Here is a 14,609-nt window from a genome sequence, read left to right as displayed (position 1 = left end):
ATATTTTGACCTCTTTATGATTTCAACCCACGAACATTTTTTGCAGACAAAACTTTTTACCCTGTTAATCTCTTATTTTAGGTTTAGTTCTAAACAGTAAACTATTTGCTCAAACCTACCTGGACAGCCAATAACTATAAATTTACAAACGAAAGAGATTAGAAAACGTACAAGAGCTTATTCGCAATAAAGGAAAATCATAGCTTCTGTAATTGGAAGCGTATTTCATCGTCAATTATTCTTCATTCATAACTTTTTAATTCCTAAAAATCGCAATAGCACTAAATAATGAATAAAACTTATATTTGTAACAAAAATGGCATCGCTCAAATATTGCACTCAAACATAAATTGAGCGATTAATGAATTTTACATAACTGTCGAGCAAGCGTTTTTTGATGCAATAAAATTGTTTCACAAGACGTATGTAGTAATAAAGACAAAGTATAGACAATGAATAATGGATGTATTAGGTTTTCCTCTTTAAAATCAGTCTTAAGGGGAAAAACTAAACTCGGTGATAGAACGCTCAATGTTGAACGATTTTTCTTTGAAAAACATATGAACTGATCTGAATAAAGTACCGTCTAAGGCATCTGGTACGATAGTATTTTTTCAGGGAACAAGCTTAGTTAGCAATCACCAATATTATTATAATTAGGCAAAACCTAAAAGCTAGGTTACGTAATCAGGTTAAATAGCAATGAGGTAACTTCTTTACCTTCATCACTTCAAATAAGCTTTATCTTTTCAAACTAACGTATAACGGCAATAGTGTGATGTAAGATAATTTTTATCGGTATAAAATCACTTGGTTTTAGACCTAACTCGCAGCTTCAATTGGGGGAATGGATTATAGATGATTTCTTTGACTGAATTTCTCTCAAACCACGTATCTTCCGATCAACAACAACTGCAGTTGAAGTGAAAGTCTTAACTCCAAAATTTGCTGACTCGTTCTCTAAAGTTTTTAAACGAGCCTTGATTTTCAACTCAGTCATTTTTGAAGTTAGATATATTTTGATTATACATAGTAAAGATAAAGGCAACATCATTCAATGTTTCTAAAAAAATAAATCAATTGTTAGAAAGTCAATATTTTCCTTATTGAAAATCTGGGGGGTGGGGGGGGGGGGCGTGAATGTGCACTGAAGCAGTAATTTCGAACAGCCAGAAAAGCAACAGCTCTCCGCATTGACGTCTCGCTGCAGCCAAGTCAACATCACAACTGGGCAAGATTTATTAAATCATCACTTATTCAAAATTATAATCCTAAAGTGCGAGAACCTATTTTTCGACGATATACGCGTCTTTTTTTGACAATTTCAGTTCAATTAAGAACTGTTACTGACCACTTTCATCTTTTTTTCTGAAAATTTGTATTTAGACTGACAAGTTAAAAAATACTTGATCGTGTTTTGACTGCACAAAAAGAACCATTGACTGAACAAAAAAAGTTTGAGGAGGTGCGGTAATTTTCGTGAGTTGGTTTGAGACGGAGCATATCGGAACTGACAAGGATCAGTTTTTGATAAAAACTGAACTTATGGAAAGAATTTCAAGAACTACTTTGTTCCTAAACGGGCTTGATTGCGAATGCAGCTAAAGAAGAAGTGGAGTCATCACCTTGTTCCTTATTTACAGCGCCAAGTTTGATGTTATCTACAACGTCAGTATCCCATACGAAAGTGAGTGGCCGACTTCTCAAGTAGTTACGACAAATTTCCACAATCATTAATACTCGGATTACACGTGAGCGGAAACCTTCTTTCGGAGACCATATGAATCAATTTTATATAACATGGCAATATCAAAGCTTCGTCAAATCCCAGCAAAAATATCGTCCTTAATGTTAAGGCAAAAGCAAACCTAATCAAAAACAGCAATCCTAGAAACATTTTTGACACGTCCTAGTCCAATTTCGGTCACCAATACCATTTGACACCTGCGACCATTAAGACTAAAGAGAGCACAACCGATTCATTTTATTAGTAGGATTAATGAAGATAATGCCACGTGAACTTTTTGCAAGCCTTTTATTCAAAATACAACGTATTTTATGCACACTTCAATAACTCCAATCTGATCGGCTGAAACAATGACCCGATTAAATATTCTCGATGGATTAATTTGTTTTCACAGCGCATTGCTCCTTTAATTTATTCGTTAACATCCTCCGGCCAGGAAAAAGTTGAGGTGCTGCTTGGCACTTAGAAGTCCGCCAATTAGATCTACGGTTTAGAACAGGTACAAGTTTAGTTAACAGCAATTCTATCCTAATTGCACTAATATAGGGGTGATCACAGGCGTACCGCTTATGTTTGTCGAACAACACCGATGCTGGTATACAGTACTGTCCTAAAACACGGGCCAACTTATCGCGGATGCCCTCCTGATGTGGTGAACTGGAAGGTTTGAACTTGCAGTAATTGCTTTTTAGCGCAATTTCCGCTGCAAAAAATTCCACTTTCGTTGGTCTTTTGGTACTTTTTTCAGCTGCCATAGAATTCGTTCTATTATCTTAAGAGCCTATTGCAATTATGACACGGAGGAACGAACCACAGCTATTGCACAAGAGCTAGTGTCTATGGGTAGAATGATTTCAACATACACAGCAGGAGTAGATAGACAAGTGACGGCAGTCTCAGTAGTCCGACCATAGAGGGTAGCCCCCACCTCCTCTCAGTAGTCTAACGAAGAGTAACATTAAATGCGCCAAAGTAAGCAACCCCGGTGTTTGTCAAGAGAGGACACTGTTTAGCGAGTCCCTCCTTTAGGAGGTCTGTTATGATCAGATGAATGATTGCCAAACGAAACATTCTGCCCGAGACTCAATTTGATTTGATGCAACCCCGAGGATAGCAAAGTATTCTTGTGCATTTGACCGTAAGTCGTTGATGCCCTGATGATAGTTTTTCAAATGTGTGCACAGGAAAACTTTAAAGGTCTTCAGACAATCTTCTGACGCAATTGGATGTTTAACACCAAACTTGACCTCAACTAGACCGCTGATACAAGCAGACTTGCTTATTTGAGCACTAGGTCCGATACATGGCGCCAACGGAGCGATGCCGTTTCTTCTTTTAAACGGATAGCTGTCAAAGAAGTTTTTTGCAATGTCTAAGGACACTCCTTGGACAAAATACTGCAGAAAACGTTCGGCGCGTCAAACTCAACAAGGTCCATTATGCTGCTGTCGTCAGTGGTGCGATAATTGTCATTAGTTGATAAGAAACGGGCCATATAGGCGCTAACACAGAGAAGTTCTTGAAAAGAACTGAAATTAACGAAACATTTTAAAAGATTGCTTTGTTCCTGATTACGGATGCAGCTAAAGATGAGGTGGAGTAATAATGTTTTTCCTTAGTTGCAAAGCTGAACTTGATGTTGCCGACAACCGTCATCACTTTGAAAGGTGCAATGCGGGCCATGCCCAAGACGAATGGTAGCCCTGTTGTATTCTCTCCGGAATTGGAAGTTATATGAGTCTTGAAAAAACCTAAAGCACTTAATACGTCGAGCGAGCCATCACTGTACATGTAGAGTTTAATCCTCTGGGTCGGTCATGACTATTAAATTCTTGGTAACATGATCTTAGACAATTGCGGGAGTTCAACACCATGCAATGAATCTGTCAATTGTGTCTTCTGGTAAATCGTCATCCCATCCAAATTTAATAGAGCAACTACAGTAAACGGTGTTACGAGACCAATTGAGCTTTATACTTTTCCCAATTCTTACCAATTTAGTAAGCTTGAGCCCACCTATATGGAAAAGTACCAATTATCTGCCTATATGTACCAATTACTTCGAGCCGATGATGCCACTCTCGGGGAATTTCAAAGAATCTAAATATTAGTACATAATGAAGTTCTCAAAGAGGGCTTTCGCGGCGTAGTGATCTGATAGCTGATCACACGGTAGCGCTCCAACTTGGAGGAACATTCCCTCGACGTCGGCTGATACGGCAAATGTATGTTGTTTGAAACGTAAGAGTTACCGGTTAGATTCTATAGTAAATCGGGTTACTAAGATATGCGCACTGAAATGAACTCCTCATTGAATGCCCTACAAACTTTTGCCTCGCTTGTTCGGGTTAACAACCGTAAAAAGCGGCTGCGGTAGATCTATTACATATTGTTTAAGGTTTCCTGGGTTGCTTTGGAGTTTCCCTCAATGGCTGTTCTTTGGTACGTCCCTTTCCAAAAAAAATTAATTGAAAAAGCGCTGAAAGTTAAATGTTATGCAATTCGGAGTTGCCTTTATTCCATAGCTTTCCACCAACAAATTTTTTCCATTATGCACCGTGGTGATCTTATGAATTTCGTGCACACGTGCATCCACTTGCGATCGTAGATCTACTTGTATAAGTGCACCGTGTGACTTCATGTCCTATCAAGATTTTACCTGACTAGCGAATTCAAGTTTTTCCATACGCTTTTTCCTTGGGACGTCTTTCATTCTTTAGCGCCTTCAATTACAAACAAACACAGTTACTTTTTCTTTTCAAAAAAAAATCGAGCATGTCTAGTGTCTACTTTTGGAACTCTTTTTTATGTCATCAGATTTTGATCTAATTTTGTTCAGCCAACTTGTGAAAACATTTCAAAACTTTTAAAAACCTGCCACAAATTGAAAAAGGAACTTCAAAATATGTTGTTTTATTCGGCAGTTAGATTTTGTTAAGACCTTCTTTGAAATTTTAGTGGTTTTTATTATTCACCGAAAAGAAGTCTTCTGCTATTCAAAATTGCAAAAAAGATACGACACTTTGGTTCTTCATTCAATATTTTTTGCTCATTTTTTGTTCACTGTTTGGAAACTCAATGGTTAACTAATGAAAAACCAGACGAAATTCAAATTTAGCTGAGAATCACTTATAATAATCAACGGGTATCAAAAATGAGCCAAAATTTCATTTCACTCAACTGATCGTAGTGAGTTTCTGTGTTCTCAATGACAACAATTTAACATCGACATTTTTTTTGCAAAAAAGATAGATTTGTAAAACTTTTGTTCAGACGTCTAAAAAGCAAATTTCACATGAAAAAGGCATAGAATTAAAATAATATAACACTCAAAGGTTTTTAAAAAGTTCATTTCTGGTAATGGTGTCATCACATTATAAGAGAAGGAAAAAAACTAAGTGCTTGACGTAGTTTCCTGTCAAGCATAAGTTGCAAAAAGACCCAATACAGATGGAATTGTTCTACCTGGTGGCTGGGGCAGATCATCCAATTCATGCAATTGAAAAGACAACCATGCATATATTTGATTGATCCCAATTTTTCTGCATATCGCGAAAAATATAGCATCATATAATGGCTAATGAATAGTAAATATTAAACTAAAAGCAAATTTTACCAAAGTTTATTTCTATCAACATATTGTCAATGGCAAAACTATTTAAGTTTTTTAAAAATTTTTTAGAAGTGTGTAATACCGGTTCCGTGCGCTTAAAGGTCAGAAACCTTCATTGGGCACAGTCTAAAGCATTAAAGTGATGTAATGTTTTTCACGGCTATTAGTGATAAGCTTTACTTTTACTGACACGTATACTATAATATGGATTCCTGATAAGTTTTCAAAAAAAATTACCAGAAGTTCAAATTTACACACCTGCAACATCGGTAGACTATTAGTTACTTTCCATTTCAACTCTATAGTCAAATTGAATTTGATTAACGGATCCGGAACACTTCTTTCAAAGCAAAACCTGCAAAATTAATCTGAAATTAGACAGAAAATTGACCTTGATGAACAATCATCTCTGAATCAGTACTGATTTCTTTCTGAGATACACTCTCATTCAGCACTGAAAATCTCCGTGGGTATGTACTAACTTCTAAGTCTTGGGTCTGTCCAGAACATGTGCAGATACATTTCAGAGCTCACTGTCATGTCCTTCTCGTCAACTGGACCAAAAGAGTTAATTTGCATCGCCATTTCCACCTAAATGAACATCAATATTTAAACATTCCTTTTTTCTACCTTTAACTAAAGTGATCCTCTGTAATTTCAGCCCTATTTTATTTTTCAATGTAATCGATCAATTACGTACAAATTTCGGGATACGTAGATTAGGTGAAAAGCCTCTGGGGTGGCGAAAAATTCGGGATAAATAGGGTAAACGTCAAAAGATTAAGAGTATTAGAAGAATCGGGGTGAATTGAAGTTGAATTATCTTTGGTGTTCCGCGAAAATTTTTGTGAATAACTCGTAAAATGATCGTAATTAATCATCTGATTACAGCTTGAAGAAGGAAAAGTTCTATTTATAATCCCTCTCCAGGTCTGAACATGCGAGTATACAAGATGCGAGTATATGTACTCGGATGTCCTGTTTTTCTTCACCCCAATTCTTTTAGGCTTCTGTGATTTAACCCAGATTTTTCACACCTATGTTGTTTAACTCTGCATTGGTTTATCACCTTTAATGGTTCGCTCAAAAATTAGGATTCACAGTAATTAGATCACAAACAAATATCATCGGTCCATTTATTCTGGGTTAAAAGTGAGGCGATTGATTGATGTATGGAGTAACAATTTCACAGCTCAACAACCATTTTAGCCTAATCTTCAACATCTAAAACTTAGGTTGATTTCTAGGGAAATTCAAATTCTTGACTCAACTTTTAAAAATGAAATAAAATCTATCTGCGAATTGGCAACCTCCGCTGGTCGCTACCGGGGCAACAAAAAATAACTGAAAAAATAATTGAGGTCAAAAACAGTTCATTTTTATTGCACTTTGAAATCGCGAGAATTAATGTCAAAAAAGCGAGAATGCAGTCGAGTTGAGCACGCAGTTGACCGAAAAGCGTCTAAAAACTGCGCACTAAATTGCTCATTTTCTGCGTCGAAAATTTTGAATTCTCCTAAACAAAAGCCAGTTATTCAACAAAAATTAAAGAACACCGGTTTTTATTATCAACTTATACTTGCAATATGAGTTCAGAGGAGACTAGCAACAAGGACCAAGCCTTGGCCAGTATACAAGACGAGGGATTACGCATGTTTTTGATGGAACTGGACCAAAGAGTAACCCGGAATCAATTGCAAGAAATGTTTTCAATGCTGGGGGAAATCAATGACCGACTCAGGGCTACTGAACGCTATATATCGAAGGAGTGCTTGGTTATAAAGAATCCTCCATTTGACCCCGGGGACCAGCAAAAACTGTTAGATAACCTACTAGACTTCTTCAAAAATTTTTTGAACATCAATTTTAAGTCGCAAGACCGCCTGAAAACCTATCATATTTAACCACGTACATCTATGCCTGCGAATCTTAAAGAGCCTGTAATCGTTAAACTTGTGCACTTTTAAGACAAGGATGCCATCTATGCCGCCTCTAAGAAAAAAAATTTAAGAAGAACTCGAAAAACCCATTGAACGGCAAAAATATTTATGCGAACGAACGTTTACCTAGTTTTGTAATGGATTTAAAACGTGCCGTTGATAAGCCTGGATATGTGACTGTTACAAAGAATTGTGCTATCAATGCGGTTTGTTTAGATAATAATGGGAACACAAAGTATGTTGCTATTAACAAATTGGAGGACTTAAAAAGTCTGGATAATCCCGTCTTTCGCGATCCTAAATCAAATCTTCCGAACACTAAAGCCCGTGCTACTACTACATTCAAAAGTGCTTTCAGTGCTCTAAAAGATGATGAAAAAGCTGAAGCTATGTTTAATTCTCTGTCGCCTTTTCAGAAAAAAGCTTTTCTGGAGAAAGCTAATGCCCAACTTCCAGTATGTGTTAATGCTGTCACAATAAACATAAAGTAACTCTTGTGTTGCGTGAGCTGTTATATTTAAGCTTATTCTTCATGTATTATAGCAGCTTCTATAAATACTTTTGTCTGGTGTTCCAAATGTCTTTTGTGACTTAAAGCAATTAATTTGCCTGATTTAGTTTTTTCGTGTTTATGTTAAAGTTTCTCAAGAGCATTTCTGAGGTATAAGGTAGGGTTAAGATACGAGAATGCCTTCATTCAATTTAAATTCATGTAATGAATACAAAACAAGAGTCTATGTATTTAGAATTCTAAAACTAAATGACAGATGAGAGTTGACTTTCCTACTCTCATCTGGGAGTGATGCCTTCTCTTCACTCCTCCATTTCCTATTTCATATTTTTTCTTTCCGTTAACTGGCTAGATAAGAAACTAAAAAGAAGTTGGTGATAGGACAATATGTGATCAGAGATGACTTTCCTTCTCTGGTTAAATCAAGAACCATTGAAAGCAGATATTTCAAAAAATAATAGTAACTGACGCTCTGGATAACAGAAATGCAAGATCTGACATCTGAAAAAAGTAGCGTATTGCTACAAAACATAAGGTCAGCGAGTAAGAATCTGGATGAGTTTAGAGATGTTCTGAAAGAAGACAAAACCCTGGAAAAATTGTTGCAATTGTTCTGACCGAAACATGGTTGAAAGAAAATTCACCGGCAAACGTATATAAACTTGATGGTTTCAATTCGCCTATAATGCGCAATCGAGCCCGCAGAGGTGGCGGAGTTTCAGTTTCTCTAAAAGACTGGCTAAAACTTAGGGTTGTCAGAAAAGTGCCGAAGACCTTTAGCAAAAATTAACCTTGCAAATTCAAACGAACCCAAAAGATACCCTCAATATCACAGTTCTCTATAAGTCACCACAAATGCCCCATAACATGTTTCCTAACAAACTCACTGATCACTTAACAGCTGTGGGGTACCTGAGAGGGAATAACTTGTTATGTGGGGACTTTACCTTAAATTTGCTTTTGCCCACGAATGAATCAACGAGTTTGAAATATTTATTGGAGGCATTTGGTCTCACAATTACCAATAATCTCTACCCCGCAAGAACTACAGGTAACACGGCGACTTGCCTAGACGTGTTTTTCTGGGATTTTGAGTGCAACATACATGTCCAAGATTACAATGTTAGTGACCACAGTTTAGTTAAGTTGAAAATGCCCACCTCCTTAACAATGAATACAGAAAACGGTTTCAGAAGACGAAACTGGAAGAGACTTGAGCGAGAGGACTTCAAACTGTTTTTCAACTACGATATAAACATTGCGCTTAATGATCAAAAACAGAATTTTCACCTCATGGAGTCAAACTCAGCCTTTATTTTGTTCAACTCAGTATTAGAAACTACACTCGACACTTTCCTAACCCTCAAATTCAACAAAGCTAACATAAAACAAAGAGATTGGTTTGACAATGATGTAAAGAAATCTACAAATCCAAAACAAAAGTTCTGGCTACGGTATAAAACGAACCAACCCTCACTAACTTTTGGAATTGGAAAAGAAAAAAAACACAAGTCAAAGTTATGATAAAACATAAAAAGCAAGAACTCTCTGAACATAAAATTCTCAATAGCTATGAGAAAAAACCACGAGAGTTTTACCAAACCATAAAGCTGCTGAAGAAAGATTGCCATGAACCAAAAGTCCTTATCGATGAATACCCAACACCAGCAAAATTCAATTCCTTCTTCGTAAAAGTCGGATAAAAACTGCAATCCAATACGAACATTATTCCAGCTGAAGCTGTTGCAAATGTAAAAACGATCTCAAATACTTTTTACTTAAAGCCCTTTGAGGCTCCAGAAGTTTTTGATTGTATTTTGTATTTGAAACCCAAACGCTCTACGGATCACTATGAAATGTCAAACTGGTTCTTGAAAATTATCAACCCAGTTATGGTTCCGTATCTCTATATTCCAATCAACAGAATTTCGGAAGAAGAAAACATTCCAGGTTTTTAAAAAATAGCTAAGGTATTACCACTACACAAAAATGAAATCAAGAACGAAGAAACTATTTACCGACCTACTGCACTGACTCCCGTGCTGTCTAAAATATTTGAAAAGCTTTTAGCAAGAAACATCACAGACTTTCTTACAAAAATTTAATATACTCACTGTTGAACAATATGGCTTCAGAAGAAAAGAAGCACAGTTGATGCAATTGTAAAACTGGTAAAAAGCATAAGACTGTCTTCAAAATTCCAGGCAACTTTCTTTGACTTAGCTAAAGCATTTGACACCATAGACCATAAAATTCTGATCCGTAAGCTTGAAAAACTAGGCTTCCGTGGCCCAATAAACCGATGTCTCACTTCGTACCTAACTGGTCGAGAACAATATGTTGAGTTTAACCAATCCACACCTAGTTGTTTACCAGTTATTTGTGGAGTACCTCAGGGGTCTGTTTTAGGACCACTTTTGTTTTTAATCTACATTAATGAAACTTTGCAAACTAAAAGTCAGATAGTTTTGTTTACCGACGATAGGGCTCTCAGTGGTAAACTAGTCGCTGACACGGCAGAAGATTTTCTTAAAAATTATCAAACTGGGTGACTCTAAACAGTCTTTCCCTAAATAAAACACAAACCAAAACACTTATTTTTGGCACGTTAGCAGGCGCCAATCAGGCTAAGCAGTCTGTTCCAAATAGTCAAGTAGTGACTTCAGCAAAACATTTGGATCTCGAAATAGACAACAAGTTGAGTTTCAGGGAGCATGCCAATCAGTTGCTGAAAAAAACTGCCAAAAGTGCTCCGTTGCTGCATCAACTCAAAAAGTGTTTTCCTTCTTCAGCATTGTTTAGACCATATAAATCCTTTATTCAACCAATCGATCAGTACGGCATACTGGTGTACGGTACTGCTGATAAAAAAGTAATGAAAAAAAAATTGAAAATAAACAGAAACTGTTGATCCGAATTATTTTTAACAAAAGAAAGTTCGAATCGACACTCAAATTGCGATCAAAATTCAAAATAACCCTAGTGAGGGAACTTCATGTCTACGAGCTTTTGAAGCTTCTGGCAGCTGTTTTAAGACAAACACATGCCCATCCAGAGGTAAATAGCTAAATAAGCCCCAAAAAAATTTATACACTTTTTGATCCGGAAAAAAGAAATAAACTTTTGAAAACTGAAATAAGACTTACAAAACAAAATAAAAAGTCCATTAAAGTTCGCGTCAGGATCCTCTGCAATGTTTTAGTGAAGTATGACATAAGTGTATTAAAAAAAATTTTTTACTACTTGGCAAAAAACAATTAGACTCTTATTTGCATAGTATTACAGATGTCTACATATATGAGAATCCAGAATTACTCGCTATATTTTGGTAACAGAAATGCTCTCAAAAAATATCATGACACCTGAGAACGGACATTAATAGTCTGATGGTGCTCTTGCAAACTGATAATAACTTACTGATTGTATGTTTATTCTGTCATTTGGCACCAGTTTGAGAACGAATTTATTTATTTATAAATCAGCATAAAAACTGTTGTTTTGTGTAGACCTGTTCCTCCAAAACAATGAGTCATGATAGTAGAAGGCCACTAATTTGATTGCTCACTGCTTTGGTAAGCTCAAATTATAAAAGATATAATTTCCACGTTTTCGCAATTATAAAAATGACCAGTCCATACGTTGAGATGGTGAACACAAACACAGTGCTAAAACTGGAGAGTTCACTGGATACCAAAGCAACAAACTACAGCAAACAATTAAGCGTTTAAGAAAAAAATGCTTACAGTGTCATTGCAATATTTGAGGAACAAATAACGCTATATAACCGGTATCTTAGAAAAAATTCTTACTGTGAGATCGTTGAAGATAACTATGAGCCACTTTTTTGTTGTTCAATTTATATATGATATCAGTACTCCAGTGCTTGAAATTTTCGTTGTTGGACAGGACTTAACGGTGGTTGTCAGAAAATCACACTAATTTAGTTCTCAATCTCTGTTTCGTATTATATTTCTATCCTATTGTCTCAAAGAAAACAAAAAATACGGTTCGACAAATGCATAAGTCTTGGAAAACTTCGCTTAAAATAATGATGCCAATAACATGCTGCGTCAGTTGGAAACACTCGAGAGAATATCTTTGAAAATTGGCCTTTCGATACAGTTTAATCGAGATGATGTTTCCATTTATAATTAATTGGCGAAAAAGGTTTTCATAATTTTTTGATCAAAAAGTTATGAAACAGCTCTGCGACTTTGAAACTGATGGAAGCTTTTGCATTTGAAACACCAGATGAAAATGAACAAAATTGATGAGAGATTACCTAATATATGCAATCAACAGCAATTAGGAAACTTTTCTTTTAATTGACCAACGTCAATTCTACATTTTTTTCCACTATTACCTGTTATCCCTTACTGAATTGTCCTTCAATGAGTTCCTGTAGCTCTTGGGGAAGCAGCCATAGAAGGCATTTTCAGCATGACTATTAAAACTAAGGTCTGGCACTTTGGACCAAAAACATTGTTCAGCACTGTTTAGTGAATCCTATCACCAGATTTAGAATTTCTTGGACACGGCCGTAACAGTGAATTTTTTGAAAGTTTTGGCTGTGCAAAATTGGCCTAGAAAAAAATGAACCAAATTGAAAAAAAAATGGAAATATAAAACAGATTTAGGATTATGAAAAACATATCCATTTTATTAGGGATGTTGCTAGTGTGACAAAATTGTCTTTTTGGAATAAATTGTATCAAAATTGTCTGTGTTGATTCAAAATTAAAACCTATCTTAAATTGTTATTTGTCGCTTTCCTTGCTTCGTTAAGAAGAAAATCAGAAACCTCACAAAGTTTGTCTTTGTGACAGTAAAGCCAGGAGTGAGCCCTATGATGGGACCACAAATTCGGATAAACATCTTTGCAATGTTTAGATATAAAACTCACTCAAATTGGCTGCTTCCAAAACGTCAGTCTGGAATCCATTAATAAAGTTTGGATTGAATAAAGCAATTTGAATCAGGTCTATTTTTAGGTATTTTCTTCAGATAAGAGACTTAAGGATAAGAAACAGCCTTGTCATTTTGTTGCAATTTAAGACAAAATAACTTTATTTAATGTTGCACTCTTAGTGGTTATTTTTTTTCGACGAAATTTTTGATTTTTAACAATTGCCTATTGTGCCAATTGCTCAATTTGCTGCCCAAACAGATTTTAAAAATTTCAAGTTGAATAATATCGACCAGTTAAATAATTTATGGTTTAGTATATACGTTCTTAAACAATATGTGATTCATTATAACATAAAAGTAAAACTAAATATTGCAATTAGCAATTAACAATCCATATTACAGTATCAATACAATAGGTGCCTCAAATCGATTTTCTTTCACGTTTTTTGTTTGTCACGTTTGAAGAAATTTTCTTATGTACAGAAATTTAGACGTTGCACGTTATATATCATCTAAACAATAATGAGTAAAAAAGAGGTGAGGCCAATTGAGGCCTAATTATGTAGTTACGAAGCAATTTAATGGAGTGTAAGGTGAAAAACCAAATGCCATAATACGCAATCTGACTAAAAACTCAAAAAAAAATAATTGCTATTTTGTTGCCATGTTTTTTGCCACTATTAGGCAAGGAATATGCAAAAACCTTTGTAATTTATGAGCAGCTCAACCAATCCTGCAGTGCCCGTCGGACTTTTTATAATGCGGCACTGGATATTGGGCAAAACCTTGATTAGCCGATTGGATATTTTCAAGTCAATAGCCAAAAACTATCAGCTTAAAGTTCGAGCGAATTAGGCGAGTACCAATTTAAAACTTCAAAATCTATACTACAAAATCGAATCGACGCTATTCTATGTACAAGCGTCCTGAAAAATTCTTGTTTATACAAAAAGAGTCGATAGACTACAAGAAAGTGTACTACCTCTCCAAAATTCTACCTCTTTCGCACGACCCACGGTGCTATCCAGCAATGGTTTTTGGCGGAGTCACTCAGAAGAGACTAGGGAGCGTGCCGACACTGTACTTATTTTCTAAGCTAAATATCATTGGTTGCAGAAAAGCTTGAGGAGCACTGCAAAACGCTGAAAATAAAAGAAAGCAAATTGCAACTTTACCAATGAAGCTATATGTGTGTTGTGTGAAGTTGTGTGTGTGGGCATGTTAAGACAAATGTTAGGGAAAACTGACAGCTTTATAGAGTAAAATTAATTTTAAAGTACAATTTTAGAATGTTTCAATTGGTATTCGCCTAATGATGAGGCTGAGCTTTCATAACATACATAGGAAAATACATCAGCATAAGAACTGAGATAGCGAAAACACTTTTGCATTAGTTGTCTATTAGTCATCGTAACAGTCCCAGTCTTAATTATAGTTACTAGTACAGTCATTGTCACGCGAGGTGGAGAAAAAGGGGGAGATGACAAAGGCAGCACAACAACACACAGCAAAAACAGCCACAGAAAACGGCTTTCCTCAAATAACTAAGCAAATTATTGCAACAAAAAACTGACTTAAGCAGTAAATAACGTGTTACTGTGTCTGGCATTGAAATTATTCTTGAGCAGTAAATTGTAACTGTGTCATGTATTGAAAGTTGTTACTGAGCAGTATATTATTTGTTACTGTGTCTTGTATCTACAAATCATTGGAGCTGTAATTCAACTGTTACGAACCTCTGCTTCTGATGTTTCAACTCGTAAAGTAAAAAAGTCAAAACCAACATAAGTTTAAGTTTAAATATTTTTGCATAAACAAGCCTTAGACATATATCTTTGTCTTCGATTTCTTTTCTATCGGATTGAACTGGTGATCCAGTCCAATTCGATA

The 14,609-nt window shown here is 35.7% G+C and overlaps 1 protein-coding gene across 1 annotated transcript in view; it reads right to left on the bottom strand.

The window, feature by feature from the left end:
* Positions 1 to 14,609, bottom strand: part of LOC142345688 (gamma-aminobutyric acid receptor subunit rho-2-like) — a 120,482-nt gene that overhangs the window by 80,013 nt on the left and 25,860 nt on the right. The window contains exon 3 of the mRNA XM_075397919.1: positions 5,843 to 5,951. Within this exon, the coding sequence (XP_075254034.1) occupies positions 5,843 to 5,951 (109 nt within the window). The remainder of the gene's footprint in view (positions 1 to 5,842; positions 5,952 to 14,609) is intronic.

The sequence above is a fragment of the Convolutriloba macropyga genome, chromosome 9 (assembly GCF_964194025.1).
Source record: "Convolutriloba macropyga chromosome 9, txConMacr16.3, whole genome shotgun sequence".
In the NCBI taxonomy this organism is placed as follows: Eukaryota; Metazoa; Xenacoelomorpha; order Acoela; family Convolutidae; genus Convolutriloba; species Convolutriloba macropyga.
The sequence above is the reverse complement of the archived record's forward strand: the minus strand, read 5'-3'. Positions and strand labels throughout refer to the sequence as shown.